Source organism: Phaethon aethereus (assembly GCF_964289735.1).
Source record: "Phaethon aethereus genome assembly, chromosome: Z".
Taxonomy (NCBI): Eukaryota; Metazoa; Chordata; class Aves; order Phaethontiformes; family Phaethontidae; genus Phaethon; species Phaethon aethereus.
The window spans coordinates 39,482,166-39,501,794 of NC_138577.1; the positions used below are offsets into that span (position 1 = coordinate 39,482,166).

At 39.3% G+C, this 19,629-nt stretch overlaps 1 protein-coding gene across 2 annotated transcripts in view; it reads right to left on the reverse strand.

Annotated features, from left to right (window-relative positions):
• The window catches only part of SLC24A2 (solute carrier family 24 member 2), a gene marked incomplete at its 5' end in the record, with an annotated part of 113,253 nt that overhangs the window by 55,760 nt on the left and 37,864 nt on the right, over positions 1 to 19,629 (reverse strand). For both annotated transcript variants that reach the window (XM_082013797.1, XM_082013796.1), the window contains one exon: positions 51 to 89. In XM_082013797.1, the coding sequence (XP_081869923.1) occupies positions 51 to 89 (39 nt within the window). The remainder of the gene's footprint in view (positions 1 to 50; positions 90 to 19,629) is intronic.

Genomic DNA, 19,629 nt, shown 5'->3' on the forward strand with positions numbered 1-19,629 from the left:
ACCACCCTCCTCAGAAATAAATGCTCAAACACATACTAATTGCTGCCTACCGTCAGTGTTTGGTCATCCTTGTCGCCAGCATTGGGTGACTGCATGAATGAGAAAAAGAACAAAAAGATAGTGTCAGATGGAGCATGCATGGAACGAGAAGGCAATAAAACACCACAGACGTCTGATCCTATGAATGCTGTTGTGATAGGTTTTTGAACCACTCAAATTAAAGCACCCTAGTGATCAAGTAAATCAGAGTAAATTCACACTCTAACGTTGCAGGAGTCTCTTATTCCTGTCAGTTTCTTGGACAGGAACCGTTGCCATTTCAGGGCCTGGCACACAGCAGCTGGGCTGCAGATCGCGGTGCTCACTTCGCACAAATTATGCAGGGAGGCAAACTCCCTGTACGCCAAGCAGCTTGAGAGAGCGAGGGCTGAAACACTGAAAGCAGTAAGAACCTCAGGACCGACCGATAAAAAGCCTAAAAGGGAGTAGCATTGCCTTGGTATTTTGCAGGAAGGGACTAGGCAAGGAAATGAAAAAAAGGTGTTTCCGTTTCACCACTCCCAGCAAATGGCCATTTAGCCCAAACTGGCAGCTCTGGTTAAGGGCAGCCAATATGACACGTATTGCTCTGCCATGAAGGAAAATGAGACTCCAGATGGATTTTAAAGGCAATTAAAGCTTTCAAGCAAATGATGTATCCTGGAGATGATTTGTGATTCCTATGTCCTATCACCAGGACAACAGCCGCAGAGCGCATCACCAGGAGAAACTTCTGAGGAAGAACAGAATTTGCCCTGAAAACAAGCAAATGCAAAATTTTGTATCTGCTTTGTGGTCACGAGTCTTGCTTGTTTCTTTAATAGGATTAACAGCTATATTAAACAGGAACTTTTGTCATGGAATATGTTTCTGTGACATCTTGAAAACTGTGTGATAAAGTCAAGTTATTTTTCTAGTCATTATGCTTATCCCGAGGAAGAAAAGTTAACACCAGAATACATTAAATAATAGGAAAACGTATTATCATCAAGTACTAATTAAAATAGGACACAATGCAAACTCCAGCTGCCTCTCATTCATTCTTATTTGATCATAACCCCTTCCCCACAAGCTGGCATATAAATAACTTCCTCCATCTCAAGGCTCTTGTTGGGTGCATTACATATAGAAAACAAATTACATGGCAACTGTTCTATGGAACAATTTCCCCAGTACAGTGAGACAGAGTTTTTGGACACAGATCAACACTAACTTTCAGGACATGCCTTTTGGGTTAGTGAATTAATCTTGAAGGTTAAGTCAAAGGCAAGCAGTTATGAGCCACTGATAACGGAGCAGATCCTTTCTGTTACATAATAAGTAAAAGAATAACCAGAACTGAACTCTTTGTCAAAAATGTACACCCTGCACAGCTGTGAATATTAACTCGAACAAGAGTTAATGAGGCAAAGAAAAGATCTTTGTTCTGATAAAGGAACTACCTGTCACCTCTGAAATTAGACTTCCCTGGTGTGAGAACAGTTAGAAAAAAAAAAAGTTTTATGCCTCTACCGAAGACAACCATCACAGAAAGAACTTTTAACAAAGTGGAAAGAAAAGGAAAGAAAAATAAAATACAAAATCTGTGTTCTAAAATGTCATTAAAAGAGTGGATGCATCTTAGAAAATTTTGCATAATGTGTATATATATGTAGTATACATACATGTGCTCTTTCAGATACAAATCCACACACACACTTGCAAATCCATGCCTTATTTGTGCGTACTTTGAGGGACTTTCACGGGAGGGAAAATTTATCTTGCAGCAAAATTTCTGAGAAAGCAAAAAGGACAAGCCAGGGAAAGTTCTTGTGTCCAAAGGAGCAATTTAGGCTAGTCAAGTCCTAAAGATCCGTGGGTGTAGTTACAGAAGTTTGTGAGATGTGGATGAGTGTTCAGAACTGGAATTTTAATAAAGTTTAAAAAATTATTATTTGGGCTTTTGAGCTTGAAGATAGGAAATCTGTTTCTTAATTATAATATTGAAAGACATGAGAATATATACTTGATAAATCTGAGTAATTTGCCATGTTCTACCCGGCAAAGGGCTGAAGAATGTTACCTTTCTTATGGCCAAGAGGAGTTGAGAGCATTCAGCATGCCTCAAAAACACTGAGCATGCTCTAGGCTTAATATCAGGGCTTTCATAAAAAAAAAATTATTGTTGAAGGAAACACTGTCATTTACTTGAAAGGGAATGGGACGAAGCTGCATGAATATATAAAAACAACTAGATGATCATTTGTACCATATAATTTAATTTGTAGGAGATGAGATAATTACATTATAAAGAGAAAGAATAATGAAATAAATTTTGCATATATGTTAAGGAAATAAAAGAAAAGTGAAAAACACATCTGAACTAATTTAATTCTTTGTCAGTACAGGATGGGATATAATACCGTGAAAGAGATTTTTAAAATTGTTTTTTCCACACATGATTAGTACCGCAATTGTTTCTGAGCTTAACTTGCCAGTCAAGTTACATCCTAGAAAAAATGCTCAAGACTGGAATATAAATAGAATTTTAAGACAGAAATGCCTCCACAGTTTTAAAAACAGGAATTTAAGTAATGGTTTGACATTTTGGTGATACTTATAATGCTTGGATTATCTCCTGGATTAATAATGATAACACCTTAAAATAGTGTTTTAAACTATGGCAGTGAAAAATTCAGTTGTGGTGTTGCTGCTTACATCATGTATTTGATGGCATTTTGTCCCAATTAGGATGGCAATTAAACTATTTTCCTATTGTTTACAGTGAATTTTGCATTTACATGTTCATTGTATTCTGAAGTACCATTTTTCCCTTGTAGAAGCATTTAGTATTCAGACATTTTATACAACCTTTTAATTTAAGACAACACTTAAAAACTGGTCCAAGGTTAAAACGGTTGTGTTTCTTTGCACTGGGAGTAAATACTACATTTTTGAACATAATCAACAGTTATCTCTTCAAAGAAAAGACACATTTTCTATAAAGATAAGTTTGCTCTTAAATCATGGCAACTGTTGCATATTAGTTGCCTCAGAATCAGAAAGAGGTGGAAATTCCATGTCATTTGTGCATTACGTATATTTCTGAAGGAATTACTAGTAAAAAATTACCTTCTGCATCTACATGTTACAATATCTTTAAAATCACAAATTTATTATAGTTCTGCAAAATGACACAATGCATTCTAATATACTCTCTTATTCAAAAGTATCTGGGGCACAATCCCTTATTATGTCTTTATCAGAATTATAAAAAGATTAATCATGAAACAGTTCACTAATTTTTTAGAGAATTCACAAAAATATTTGTTGGTTCTCCCGTATACCATGGCAGTATGTAAGAATTTGTCCTTCTTCCCGCCTGTATTGGTGATCATGTATTCAAGTTTGCTCCACCTGTGCTAAAAGTCTTAAAACATTTTGTTTCAGGAAGAATCAAAAAAAAGGTCTAATTGCTATGAAGATGGGCTTTACCATCCTTTTCACACATCTTTTTTTCTCTGTGACGTAAGTCCATTAGTGATTAAGCCTGACATCTTCCTTGCCTTGTTTGGGAATGTGTGCTCTTAAGAAACAGGCTCCTGAAGCAATTCATGCAAGAGATGACGCCTCACCAGCTACGTGGCAAACCTCCTTATGCTCTCCTTTAAAATAAAGGGCATCATGACAGTCAAATGAGGAACAGAATCTATAAAAAGCTCTAAGTATTTGATGCAGAATATCTTTGTTAATAAAAGATGGCTAGTAATTTGAACCATACCATTAGACTGTGTATTCCAAAACCAGAATCAGAGAGCTGACTGCCTGCAGCTCTAGGAGTTGCTGCTCTAGTTTAAGTTTCCATGTCACAGGTTCAATAGCCTGAAACAATTAGTGAACTGGACTTGCCCATCCCTTCTCCTAACATAAGAAAAGCAGGCTGTCAAACAACTACAGGTAAAAACTAGATTTCAACATCTTTTCTACAGTGTGGGTTCACAACTCTATCCTGCTTGCTAAATCTTTTCCAACTATAATAACGAAAAATTTTTTTTTCAGTCAGCTTTTATGGGAATAATGAAGGTTCATGATGTTTGGTGGCTGGCAGTGTGGTGCTGAATGCAATATGGTGCCTCTATCATAGAATATGAGCCCAGATAGAGGTTTGCTAAATTGTCTCAAGATGTTTAGTAGTGAAGGACTTCTGCTACTCTCTCTTACACCTGTTTTCAAAAATGGCATCTAGACTCTGCAATTTTATACCTATCAGTGAGTCACTGCTTGTCATTCCTGCAGTAAATTACAGGTGATAGTTTTCTTGGTGCACAGGGCACTCTAATCTTTGCACGACACTTACACTTAAGGTCCATGTTTTTTTGTCAGGCTGGACTTCAGAAAACCAAGATGCATTTCAAAGGCAGGGACTGAAGTCAACCTAGTTAACTTAAGAGGTCTAGATTGCTTCTAAAAGCCAGCATCCTAAGGAGTGCTAGTAATGTATTTGGATTAGAACTGTTCTGCGTTTATTTGAAATTATATGATGTTAGGTTAATGCATAACTAAAATCCAAAGCAACAAACTCAGCTAGACACATTTCAGAAATAAGCCTAATGAGCTCAGTAAAGGAACAAAAACATGAATTAAGGGGTATTATTTTATCTAATATTCTTAATATGTGTATCTTTGGATTTTACCAAATTAGAATCCCTTAGACCTTCTTTCTGTGAATATCCCAAAACAATGCCATGTTATAACCCTTGCCTACTTGATGGGCAGGCTTTGTATGGTTGGCAGGAAACTGAGAAGTGCAAGTCCTAGTGGTCTCAATATACTTAAACTAAAATTATTCTCGATATCCATGGAAATAAAAGTTGACCATCACCACCACAGTCTACAGAAGCTCTGTCAGGTGCTGCAATGGGGCCAGTACTGCTTACTAACTGAGCGTGATGTGTCTCATTACCCCTGTCTCTAGATTTAATACGTAGAAAGGCTGCCAGTGGCTGTACAGGAATATTTCTGCATTTAAGTTATAGTAAACTGATAGTAAGGATTTTAACTTACATGTTACTGCTTAGTAGATCATTACCTGAATCTAGACTGTGAACTAACACTGAGTAACAGAACCTTGGATCCTATTTAAAACAGAGGAGAAAGCTTTAGTAAGCACACTGTAGAAAAAGAAACTAAAATTCCCTTTCACTTTGCCAGCCTTCTTCCTTCCTTTCACTCTTCTCTGTCCTAAAAGTAAAGTAAAACAGGGAGTTCTACCTAAAGAAAGCAGACTTCTGTATCATTGAAGAAAATAAATATGATTCACAAGAACCATATCCAAAATTAAATTGTGGTTGTAAGCTCGCTTTATTCATTAAAACAAAGAATTTATTAAATTAAGCTTGAACTTTGAAAGACACTGAGCTGGACCATCAAATTGGAATACCTGGCTGCATTTACAACTACAACCTAGTGTGAAAGTTGTGGCCCTGGGCAAAGCAGAATGTCTTTGTTCATTCAGATCAGCTGCCTCTTTTATGCTAGTCTGTTCACGCAATTACCCAATGTGCATACACATAGTGAATCCTCATAAATGTTCATAACAGATGCATCTTAGCCAATTCAAGCAGTGACAAATGGATGGTTTAAGATATCAGTTGCTAAATCACATGCTAATGTTAGGTCAACTGATTTAATTCCAGATTTTTAAGCATACCATTATATGAAATTGGACTCTTCCAGCCAGCCTGTAGGACCAATCATATGATATTTAGCAATTCAACATGTGTGAGAAAGTCAGAGTCTGCCCCATGTCTCTTACCTTCTCTGAACTTGCTTAAAGTCAGGTATCTTTGGCTTAGAATGGCAATGTAATAGCTCAAGCTTAAAGACTTGATGAGTTTTTAATCACCTTAGTGTCACAAGTAATTATGCAGTTTTAAGCAGTCCTCTTACCATCATTTCAAGACTTGTCAATGAAGTCACCTTTTTCTGTTTTTTAAATTCTAAAAATTAGCACCATAGCTCTGTATGTCTCTCTAACTCTCAGAGGGACAAAAGAATATTTTAAAAAAACAAATAAACAAACAAAACCAAAAACTAAAGTTAGGTACTTACAGCGGTCAATAGATACCCATGCATACAATACATTTGCTCACAAGTGACAGTTTAAGTACTTCAGTATGGATTTATGTGGCTACCTTTAAAATACCTGTATCTAAAGTGCTTAACACGCTGCTACTTCATCAACAATATTACACAGGAAAGCATTAGTGAGAGTTCCAAGATTAAGTTCTCAAAACTTAAAAAAGCTCTGAATTAAAATCACTCACGAAACAAACTGCAAATTCTGGGCAGGGGTCTGGGAAGGTTTTCAGCTGAACTCCAACTACACCACAGAGACTACTGAGAGGAGATACCTGTTCATCATTTCTTACAACTCAATCAAACCTGAACAGCTTAGTAAGAAGCCAGCAAAAAAGCATTTCCTAGGACTTCTGCTTACCTAAATATGCAAAGGATCTGCTATAGATTATGGAGGCTTTAGAGTTTGCCTTAAAAATAGTCACAATAATTGCAAGAGAGGAAAGTGTTTGACAAATCTTAGGGCTTGCTGATGCTATGCTGATTTGCAACTACCAAATAAATCTCATTGCAGTAAGTTGGCTGTACATTGCAGAGAATTCATCACAAGGGCAAAAAGACTGCAGTTTCACTGCCTTTCCGCCTCCAACACCCTGGAGATCCTGAAGGATACGGGCAGCTCCAGCTGCAGAGAAGAACCCAGCCTGCACAGCCTGTAGGGAGGAAATGCTGAATCAGTGCCTCCTCAGCTGCCCTGGTCACGACCCCCTTCCACCAAGCTCTCCTCACTTCTCTGTCTTTTTTCAAAGCTGCCTTTCCCCTCCAGGTGACTTTTTGTCACCAGAATCTCTGGCAACTTTATTGTCAGCTGGCAGAAACTCATGCTGGATCTAGCTCTCAGGATAGCACTGCAGGAAGAATGTAATCAACTGAGAGAGAGGCATATAAAATATATAAAAGTGAATAATATTGAGAAAGCTAGCTGAGCATTGCTAATAGCTGACGTTTCCCACAGTGCCAGAAGGGGACAGAGAATAGAAGGTAGAACGCTGTCCCTTAAATGAGACAGAGGGAAAGCCTTAGCATGCTGTATCCATCCTGTGGGACTATCTTTTCCATGAAACAGTAATAACATTTAAAGTGGTCTACCTCACACAGTTTAAAAAAGAGGAAGCAGGAAGAAAGACAAGCATGACCAAAACAGTTATAATAGATGTTTAATGATAGAATCATAGAATCAAAGAATCATTTGGTTGGAAAAGACTCTTAAGACCATCTTTAACTTGACACTGCCAAGGCCACCAATAAACCATGTCCCTAAGTTCCACATCCACAAGGCATTTAAATACCTCCAGGGATGGTCACTCAACCACTCCCCCGGGGAGTCTGTTCCAATGGTTAATAACCCTTTCAGTGAAGGAATTTTTCCCAATATTCAATCTACACCTCCCCCTCTTCCAGCAACTTGAAGCTGTTTGCGCTTGTCCTATTCCTTGTTATTTGGGAGAAGAGACCAACACTCACCGTACTACAACCTTCTGTCAGGTACTGGTACAGCATGATTAAGGTCTCCCCTCAGCCTTGCCTTCTCCAGGCCAAACAATCCCAGTTCCCTCAGCTGCTCTGCATAAGACTTGTGCTCCAGATCGTTCACCAGCTTCGTTGCCCTTCTCTGGACATGCTCCAGCACCTCATTTTCTTTCTTGTAGTGAGGGGCCCAAAACTGAACACAGTATCCGAGGTGTGGCCTCACCAGTGCCGAGCACAGGGGCACAGTCACTTCCCTACTCCTGCTGGCCACACTATTTCTGATACAGGCCAGGACGCTGTTGGCCTTCTTGGCCACCTGAGCACGCTGCCGGCTCATATTCAGCCGGCTGTCAATCAACACCCCCAAGTCCTTTTCCGCTGGGCAGCTTTCCAGCCACTATTTCACAAGCCTGTAGCATTGCATGGGGTTGTTGTGACCTACGTGTACTAACAGGTACTTTAGCCTTCCTGAATCTCATACACTTGGCCTCAGTGCACTGATCCAGCCTGTCCTGATCCCTCTGTAGAGCCCTACTACCCTCAAGCAGATCAACACTCTGCAAACTTACTGAGGGTGCAGTCGATCCCCTCATCCAGATCATTGATAATATTGAGGCCCCAATACTAAGCCCCGGGGAACACCACTTGTGACCAACCACCAACTGGATTTAACTCCATTCACCACAACCCTTTGGGCCTGGCCATCCAGCCAGTTTTTTAGTTAGCAAAGAGTACACCCATCCAAGCCATGAGCACCCAGTTTTTCCAGGAGAATGCTGTGGTATGTCAAAGGCTTTAATAAAGTCCAGGCAAGCAACATCCACAGCCTTTCCCTCATGCATTAAGCAGGTCGTCTTGTCATGGAAGGAGATCAGGTTAGTCAAGCAGAATCTGCTTTTCATACAACAATGCTGACTGGGCCTGATCACCTGGTTGTCCTATATGTGCCGTGTGATGGCATTCACACCACTACCCCCAGCTTTAAGCCTCCTGTTAGCCAGCAGGAGTTGTTGGCTTAGCTCCTTAACAGGAGCACGACCCAAGTTGCTCAGTTTGCCGCTGTCTTTTCCTCTCATGATTTTTCTCCTGGAACCTTCTTTCATCATGTCTTGTACTTTCCTCTGCCTTTTTTCCTCCTACCTCTTTGGCAGGCAGATCAGACAACGCCCATGGAAATCCAGTCCACCATGAACACCTCTGTTCCATCCATCTCTTTATCTGAGATGGATGCTTCTTCTGTTTCAGCTATCTGTTTTCATTAAGAAGTGTGATCATAACTATCTGCATTTATCAAGGAGAGGGCAGTTACACCCCACTGGTTTCAATACGGTGCAGCTCCACCTAGGCTTTCTTCAATGTAAAAGGTACAAGAAACAGAGGATCAGGGGAAGCCTTTAAGAAAAACTATGCCCTTGCATTAAGTGAAGTCACCATGACAGAGGGCATATGAAAACAAGACTTGGACTTGCATAGCAACGCTGGGCCCTCATAATGAAATATACTGGGTGTGAATTCCATTAAAACAGACAACACTTTCTAAGCCTCAATATAAATATTTGCTGATTATTCAATAGCGAAATTTCAGTTCCTGTGGCTATGTTCTAGGTTGCCATGTTTTTGACTTTAATGACATCCCAATGTAAATCCCTGCTTTCAGGTAATGCACATACTGCTGGATCTACAAAAATCTGGTTGTTCCAAGAGGGAACAACGAAGTTCCATACGATAAACCTTTAATACAACTAAATTGGTCATATAAAGAAAACAGTAAGGTAAGGTAAGCCAGAAATCATTACCTGCTTTGCAGTCTTAAGCTGTCTGGAAGTAATCCATAAACTAGTTTTTGGTTCTACAGAAGATTCCCATTGCTATGAATCGACACGTTTCTGTTTCAACATGACTCTGCAGTCATGCTGCAAGCATGTAAAAACTTCAGTAAACAATGCACACATGATTCTCTTCACAATATTCACTTAAACTTTGGGAAACTGAAGTCTCTATCAAGCTAAATTGTCTGTAAACATGGTTCTCTCATGTGAGAGTTTGCGAGGCTCCAATCAGTATTTTATTAATTTAAGTCACTTTTTATGATATTGTGTTCTACACATTTTTTTTACATTAACCAGCTTTTCTGCTTACAATGCTGACCAAGGGAGTCAGAATCATTGACATATCATTTTCATCTGTAAAACACTGTGTGGCCAAAATGAGAAGAAACACAGATTAAAACTCCCTTAGTCTGACTACCTCATGTTTGTTTTACTGGCAATTTTACTGGAGATACCTCCATGCATATACATTTTTAAAATGCTTCATAAATAGTAGTCCTGCAGTCCTGCTGCAGATGTTTATGGCGTGTCCAGAGAAGGGCAATGAAGCTCGTGAGGGGGCTGGAGCACAAGTCTTATGAGGAGCGGCTGAGGGAACTGGGGTTGTTTAGTCTGGAGAAGAGGAGGCTGAGGGGAGACCTTATCGCTCTCTACAACTACCTGAAAGGGGGTTGTGGCGACGAGGGTGTTGGTCTCTTCTCCCAAGTAACTAGTGATAGGACAAGAGGAAATGGCCTCAAGTTGCGCCAGGGGAGGTTTAGATTGGATATTAGGAAATATTTCTTCACTGAGAGGGTGGTCAGGCATTGGAACAGGCTGCCCAGGGAGGTGGTGGAGTCGCCATCTCTGGAAGTGTTCAAAAAACGTGTGGATGTGGCGCTTCAGGACATGGTTTAGGGAACATGGTGGTGCTGGATTAATGGTTGGACTTGATGATCTTGAAGGTCCTTTCCAACCTAGTGATTCTGTGATTCTGTGATCTGAAGGGTGCTTTTTATATTAATTTTTTTTTCTTTTAATTCAAAACTGTGCTTACTGAATGGGAAAGATCATTAGGACTGTTACTGCCCACTTCCTGTTAACTGTGTTCCATTTCCAAACTGAACTCCCTTATATACAATCTTCAAAATCTCCTCTCAAACCATTCATGTTTTTCAATGTTCTGTTAAATTTGAATTATCAAAACCTTTTGATTCTGATTCATGGAGGTTTAGCAATTACATGACAAAAGTTGAGAAAGTCAGGTAAAATCATGATCTTAAATAAAGGAATAACAAGTACAGGGTACACTGGCATGGAAAACCTCCATCAGATCAAAAGAACAAAAAAAACCTGGCTCAAAGTCTGATTTCACAGCACTGTGAATTAATTCTGTGGGATTAGCATAAAACTAAATGAATTGAGAGCAGGATCTGGTAGAGCATGCAGGAAGAGTTGTGATATTTATTCTACAGCACATTGAAGCAAGGTGTCGTGTCAGTCTCATAATTTGTTACATTTAATGGAAAATACAGTGAAAATAAAAGATGCATTTTGCAACATCAATGTTTTCCACCCTCAGGGGTCTACTGGCTAACAGATCCCAGTGCATCTGCAGCTATAAGAATAACTAAAGCACTAGTTATCATATGCTACTAAATAAAAAGTCTCTCTCTCGGGATGTTACTCCCGGTTTATTAATCTGTGGGTTTATCTAAGTTCATCTGTAGGAGGTGCTCCTACTCCACACCTTCTCTCAGACCTTGTCTGACAGGGACATCTTCAGTCACACAGTCAGGCTCTTCCTCCACCCTGTGGATTGTCAGGACTTTGCCAGCTCAGCCTGGAGGCTCACCCAGCACATAGCCAGATGCAAAAACTGAGATCTTTGTGTAGTTTAAAGTCACATATCCCTGCCGTGCAACACTGCAATGACCAGAGCTGAGAAGACCGGCGGTTCTAGATCCAGTCGCTTACCCTGACAAGCACCATCAGACTGGGCTGGGGATGTGGAGAGTTCAACTGCTCCAACAATATCAATTGCCAGAATATTTTTGGAGAAAGCATTTAAATAACCTCATGTCCCACCCATGCTCGTCAGCTCTCACAGCATGAGCCGTTGAACCAATACACGTTCAACATCACTTTCTCGATGCTACGGCGAACCACAGCGAGTTGTGCCGCTGCTCCTCCCGGCTAAAGGGCTTTCTGGCCGCCCTCATTAGCAGCACCCTGAGCCGCTTGACACAGCATGGGCGCAGCCACGCTGCGGCTCAGCCGCCCTCCGCAACTCTCACTGCTTTCACTCCCGGCCTGCCCCGCATTCGGAGTCACAGGCAAGTGAGGACATTACAGCCTCCTCCCTGAGCTCATTAAAGGATGGCAAAGCAGGAGCTATAACAGGATGCAAACGCCCTTTCATGTCTCGTTTCTAGCTGAAAGCTCATTCAGGCTGGGAATAAACATGAGCTGCTCCTGTCTGCTGGATTAGGAGAGCTATCTGTGACACAAGGCTGCAGGATCGACCCAGGCGGTAGCCGGGTTTGGTGTGCTAACAGAATCTACTGCAACCTTGGCAGTGCCTAGAAATTTGGGCACAGCCCGAGAAAAGCTAAACACAGATTTGCATGGGGACAGGCTGGTCGTTTCACCAAACACCTTGGACCTAAAAGCCAGCGCAGAGTCAATGTTTTTGCACAGCCTCTGGAGCTCTCCCAACTCTTCATCTGTCCTGTGGAAGAGCTACACACATTCATTCCTCTGACGGAGATAGGTTAGTTAACACAACTGTTCAAGCCTTATTTACAATTGTATTAACACAGAACAGGCTCATCCCTTGGTTTAGACGACAGATTATGATGAGACGTCTTAGATGAAAACAAGTTAAGAGATATAAAACTAAAAAAGACAAAAATGCTGCCAAAACACTGAAAGTATAAATTTCTGTGAGCATGGAGAAAGTATTCTACCCACAGAAGCAGGGGTGCTTTTTTCTTATCTATCATCTTATTAAGTAAGGACATACACTGACAGCCTCAAAATTTTGTTATATAAAACCTTTCTTTTCTGCCCAAGAAGCAGCCGCAGACCCAAGAGCAGACTGAATGCTAACCATTGATTTTTTTTTTTTGTGGGAAGGTGCTGAATTTATGTTATTTAGCTCTTGGAAACATGGGACATAAATATTCCAGAGAAATGTTGACCTATTGGCTAAATCTTTCCAAACATGACTTGACATTTAAAATTAATCCTAAGATCTAAGACTCATCTTTTTGTATAAAATCATAGTGATCATGAAGCATTTGTGGAACAAGTTAACTTTGCCTTTCTAAAGCATGAAAGAATATCCAGCAAAGGCACTTCCATATCCCTCTGATGAAAGTACTGTGAAAAAGCAAATACTAGAAAGACATTGCATCTCTCACACTTAAAGACAATTAAATAAATCAGAACAACAAAAAAATATAAGTAGCAATGTCCCAAACAAAAAAATCCCAACCACTTGCATCACAAGTTCTGAAAAAAGAAGTCAGGTTACACACACAGTTGTGAAAGTCTGATGTGGCAATTTGGATTCTACTTACACAAAATGTATCTAGAAAGACAAACTTCTTCACTGTCATCACTGGACTATGAAATTCCTATAAAAATACCCTGCTTGCTACTGAATTGAAACAGAGTGATTTAAAACCTTTGCAGCAAATTGTTCATTATCAATTTTCATTTAATTCCTCCTACTGGGAATTGGAACATTATTTTATTTAATTATTTCAGGCATTTCATCTGTTGTAATGTGAACTCCTACACAGAAATGAAAATTAGAATAATCTCTGCACCTTGTTTTCTGTCATTTAGGACATCAGAATTTATTGTGATGTGTGTGTGCCTGACTTCTTTAGAAAAAACACATTGAATTTTTCTTAATTCATTTGCTCCCTTCTTTCATTACTTGAAGAGAAATCTGGCTCTGTTATCTAAATTCTACAGGTTGCTTTTTGCTGATGACAAAAAGTATTTCATCTGCTATGTCATTTATGTCCTTCAAATTTGCCTAATTTAGCATTTACACAAACTAATGTCTAGTGTCTAATGCCTACAAACTCTTCTGATTTCAGGAGGAAACTAAACTATGAAGATGAATCTCAGTTTCATTTATAAAATTATATTTGTGCTGCTTTATCGTTGTGTAGACAACCTTGTAAACACAGATTGACGTAAGCCACTTACTAGGATTAAACAAGTTAAAGCAAGCAAGTTTCATTTCTGCATTAAAAGGTGCTGTGGTCACATGCAAGAGCTAGTCTAGCATACAGTGAGAAGCAAACCTTCTTATTATGCATTATATACCATATTGTTGTATTTATCTTTCCCAAGGTATCAGCAAAAATTGTCAGCAATGACTGCACCAAGATCAAGGTTTCCTTTAAAAAGTCACGAGCAGCAGGTACCAGCTTCTTGATAGCTGCTGTTTCTTACATTCTTCTTAGTGAAACTTCTGCTTTAAGTAGTATGTGACTCACTCTTGCAAATGAACAAAAACTGAACTTTTCCCATGCCTTTTTAAAGTCTTTTAAAGATAATTACAATTTTAGGATGTTATGCAGACATAATCCTATTCTACACACTTAATGAACAAGGTTTCAGAATGTCCTGCAGAAAAGGTTTGATTCATGATTATTAGTCTGATTCCTGTCTGGTCTTCAGACTGATATTCTCAGGAGAAGGACCATTTGATTGTTGGTTTTTTCCCTCAACACTTTCTGAATCAGTCTTGCTTTCTAATCTTTTTGGTTTTCTTTTGATAAGGTCTATACCACTAGCATACTCACTGTCTTGCATTTTTCTTTAAAACTGCCAGGTTTTCTGTAAGGTCTGTAAATGACCTCAGGACTAAAAGTTACATACTACTTTTGCTGTGGTCAGAAATATCTGGCAGAACTTTTAATATCAGAGTGGAAAACACCATGCAGTGCAAATCTCACTTCTTCACAAGAGATCGACAGAACTATTCAAAAAAACCTCTAATAGCAATGAATTCATCTGCTGCAGATGAAACAGGATCAGTTTTGAGTAAGTGTCATGGAGAGATGCAATTATGACTCCAGTCTGTTCACTCCAAATGTACACATTTATGCCACTTGAGCCAGAAAACCTTGCAGCAATAGCTGGTCATTATCTATTCCCTGAACTACACCACTGAAGGCAAGAAACATCAGGAGGAAAAGCCTACAGAAATATACAAATGACAGGCAGTTGTCAGTGTTAAAAAAACCAATACAGCCCATCAACTGGAGAGCTATGGTCACTGAGGAATCATCAGGTTGTGCATAGTTTTCATATGTAACTCTTCATTACACCTCTTCAAGTAACTCCACAGATGTTTTCAGGGCTATAGCTATAGAAGCTAGACCCAGAAATGTAGTCATATGGCAAAACTCCCATCAGCATCAATTTTGGACACTATAAAGACAGACTTAATATCAACTTAATGGTCAAGGAGACTTGGCCTAATATGAAAAGATCAACATCAGAAGGCAAAACAAAAAGCAAGGCTAGAAAACCTTGTGATACCCAAAGGGATGGACACATGGAAGTTTAAGAGATAGAGGAACTTAATCCCTGGGAAAGCCATGGCTAACTAAGGGGAATTTATCTTCAAGTTGATTCATGCCTGCTTGTGAGGGGCTGGTTTTCTGAATTGAAATGCAGCTGAAGAGACTTTGTAGCCCAACTCTCATACAGGATAACTAACGCCTGCTCTAGGTGAGAACTCCTCATTACCATCAATGTCACCCAAAACAATAGCTTTTAAATAAATACAGTTTCAATTAACATCTACCACATACAACCCATTTGCTTTTTGGTTAGCTACAGCATGAATGCAAATAGGCCAAATATCCTTGGGAAGGGACCAAGTGGAGCATGGTAGTTTTATAGAATCATTGGCTCCCCTGGGGAATTTCTTGCACTTTGCTGTCTTCTGCAGTATTTTTGCAAGCACAGGATGGCGATTTTGCAGACTGTTAAAGATCAATGGCTCTAAATCAGGCAACTCGCTGAGGGGCTAATGTAAGTAAGAGTTTTTGGGACTGAGCTCATCATTTCTAAGAGCAAATACATTAGGATTTTATAAGCTCAAAAAGGCTTGTGAGAGTAATAATCCATAAAGCCTATTAAGCTATTAAGGTAACCAAATAAAGCATCTGCATTTTGATCTGTCTCCAATCTAATTGCTCAGCATGAAGCTTTCTTAGTGATAAAAAGGCTGAAGAAATCATTCTCCATAAGACAATTTTCTATGTTTCAGCTTCTGGTAGAAAAGAATATAAATCCCAGAAACTTCTCCCCTTACAAGACTTTTGCAACATCTTTTATCAGTGTTATGCTTTTAGTATTTGCAAATGTCTTCTCTGTTAAAAGGATTTTTCATTCCTTAAGACAAAGGATAAAATGTACCGGCTCCTCTAGCCTATTTACATGTTTGCACTGTTTCACCTGCTGCAAAATCCATCGGCTACACCACTCCCGTGGCAGTCTCTGCTCCACTTAGTACTTGCTACACACTATTGGGGGTATTCTCCACACACATTTGTTTCTTTTTCATTCTTTTCACTTTCATTCAGAATCTGCTTAAAGACAAATTTCTGTGCTGATCATAACAGGCAAATTGATGACCTAACAAAAGTAAATGAATTGGAACTTTTTAGCTAATATTCTTTGGAGGCTGCCATTTTGCATACTAACTCTTTTGTTTTTAACTCAGTGAAGTGGCAAGGTCCTTAGACTTTATATTCTTTTGGCACATCAAGTAGAGCCAAACACACAGCTACAGGTAGCTTACAATATATTTCTTAAAATTTTTTATTGAGTGTCATGTGCTAACATCACAAGCAATAATTCCAGCTTTTCTGCCATAAGCAAATAGGTGCACACTGGCCACCCTCAGCAGCCGCCTATTTAATTTATGTTGCAAAACAAGCTTTCATCCTTCAGAATTAAAAGGTTTACAGTCGTGGTTTTGTAATTGTGAAATTGTATTCTTATATGTGAGATTTCATACGCGTATCTTGAAATAATTATAATCAAATGACAGGAAAAATGTTAATGCATTCATCACATTCTGCAGCAGCATTCACCAATTCATCCCATATTAGTTGCAGAAATAGGTTTGGTATTTCTCATCTCCAAAACTTTACCATTTCAGTCACAGAAATGTCATTCTTTTGTCTTTCTAGTAAATGTGGTTAAATTGAAGCCATTCAATAAGATAATATGCTGTTTCTTACTTAATTACAAAGTCCTTATTTTGGCAAAATATTTCTTTACATTTTCTTTAATTTTAACTTCCCTTCCTTTTCCAGCCCTGGAAAAGTTTTACTTTCAAGAATATCTGCAACTGTAATCCAAAAATAAAGGCTAGAAAGTCTTTACAGGCAAGACAACCAAACAATATCGATTATGATAGGAAATAAAAAGATTAGTCTGTTTCCACGGTAAAATGTAACTACCATATTAGACATGGGTATTGCAGCAATAAACAGAACCTGCAATGAAGATATCTTCTGCCTGAGTCCAGTAACAGGCCAGAGTTATCTTCTTAAGTAATGCTGATTTTATTGTTTTCCCCTTTACTTTTTTCATGCCAGGTGATATTTAATTCCCTTCATCATGTTTATAACTTTTTACTCGTACCAAATAGGGCTCACTATCTTAATGACTGAGCACTATTCAGAATGATTGGGCATGGCGATTTTGGATTTCTAGAGAATATATTATTGTTAAGGATACAATTAGATGATTTTTACATTTTTTCTCCACTATATTCAGATACAGGTACTCCAGGTTTAGTCTCAATGACACAAAATTAATAAGCATATTTTTACAGTGTAAACTAAAATAAAGTACCCTTATCCCAACACCAAGCCTTTGTTTTGTTCAGTTGGATGGCTTGCAGGAGGAAAGATTATAACATTGAAATTGCAGTCATTTAATTTATCCTAAGCCTCATGTAAATAACTGTAATGATTGTGTATTTATTTTACAAAGCATTTTTCAAAAACTGGACTGGAAAGCACTAGGCCTGCTCCTGAAGCATTAAAACCAAACTTTTAGTGATTTTAATGCCTGTCGTTCTCTCTGTCTATCAAAGAAAATAACTTTATTTACTACTTGAAATATCTCTGGCTGAAAGGCAGCTACAGTTCACTGTAAAACAACATCATAATTTGAGACAGGGAGAGGCCAAGAAACCACTTGGGAAGACTGGGTGAAAGGGGCTATTTGGTCTCTATTAAATATTTATTGAACAGCATAATATTTTCTTCATTTTTATTCACGTTGCCACACACTGTTGTAATACGTTGCCATATGGCTGCTGTGTTCCACCTGCAAGGCACACATCTCTCAAGTGGCTCATGAAGTACTCTACATGTATTTTACAGTATTCCTCATCCAGAATCTTTTCCTGGGTAACAAGTAACAGAAGCTGCTCCTTCTAATGTTTTATTATTAAAGGACTTTTTATATAAATCCCAGACGGGCTAAGTCAAATCTGAAGGGATACCAAACACTTCTGTGCTGTGATTAGAGAGGTTTCTTTCCTTGCTTTGTACTGCTTCTCACGGCATCCCTGGTACAGCCACACATGCCCAAAGGCAGGAGTCCCATCATTCCTGGGGACTTCTCATTGTTGTCCCCGTCCTACATCTTGATGAATGTTTTTACAAATTGGCAGATTAGATTAACATATCAGAAATTTTGCTTAGGCACTTCTACTGCAGTTGACTATAAACCACTGAAGTGAGAACAAGGGCAGTCCCCCATGGATTACCCTAGGATTTGGGGCCAACACTGTCCTGGGGCTTCTCCTACACAAAAGACAGACACCAAAGGGGAGTAGCAGGGTTAGTGGAGAAGACTGCAAGTTGTCCCTACAGCGCCTTGAAAGAGCCACAGAAACACTGATTAAATTGACCTTCTATCTGTATCTGGAATTTGCCATGTCAGGCAAGGTAGGTAAATAAGCTCTAAGTAATTTTGCATAAATATCTTGGCTTCAAATGGAACAAAATTAGTAAGGGACATAAGTCGCATGTAAATATAAGATCATTAGGCTATCCAAATCACTCTTAACAGAGGTGCTTTACAGTCAGCTTAGATCAGCTGTGCTGTCCCCTATGCAAATGGAAGGGATAAGCAGGCTCTGGCATCTGATCAGACAAATTTGTGACATCTCATTCCTCCCTGTGAGCTGTTGCGACACAGCTGGGATATACCTTTCCCTGGCAGGAGAGAGGAAACAAGACCTTGCTTGCATTTCTGCCGTAAGAACAAGTAGTTCATTCATCCCTGGACACTTCCCGCTTGCACTAATGTCGCTCTCTGGGTACTCCAGCATTTTTCTCTTAAAAGCCTCAGAGCTCTTTCACATACTTTTTTAAGAGCAGAAGCTGTTCCCTGACTAAGTGTGAGATTAACCAGTTCTTGCAGCCTTATAGATCTAGATTTCTGCTCTGCTGGAAGATAAGGGAGCCTAATACTAGCTCCATAAAAATACATCCACATTTTTATTTAAACAATGTTGATTCCCAAGTTTACTTAGATATCAGAAAATTGGGTGCCAGAGGAACTCCATTCACCTCAGTAAAGCAGCTCCAGATTTCCCGTGTGATAGTTACAGAATTTGGCTCAGTACACTCTATCTTATTAACATTTTGTTTAAAAAGGGGCTACTTACCTGCCAATCTATATACTTCAGTCAGAGATGTTTCCCAGTGAAGGCTGAATCCCGGATTTGTCACCCAGGGGAGTGCCCAGACAAAGCCCTAAGGAGGCTGCAAGGAATACAGCAAGGAACACTTCCTACTAGTGCTTTACTGGATGGAAATAGCTCGAGAGGATCTGATACAATCTTTGAAAGTTTTAGCTTTTGCTCCCTTTTGGACATGTAAGTGGTCTCAGTTATGTACTATAAGGAAGAGCTAGAAAGAAATCTAAGTCCTAACAAAGAAGCTGTCAACTTCTTGAGCTAAATTTAGGTCCAGTTCTGTTTCCAGACAGAAAACGGCATTCTTTATCCTGCTGCTGAATTCTTGGTTTAAATGCTGGTACAGACCTACATGGCACCAACTACTGTTGCTGAATCCCATACATCCTATCACTTCTCAACCTCAATGACCAAAGGCAGGGACAGAAC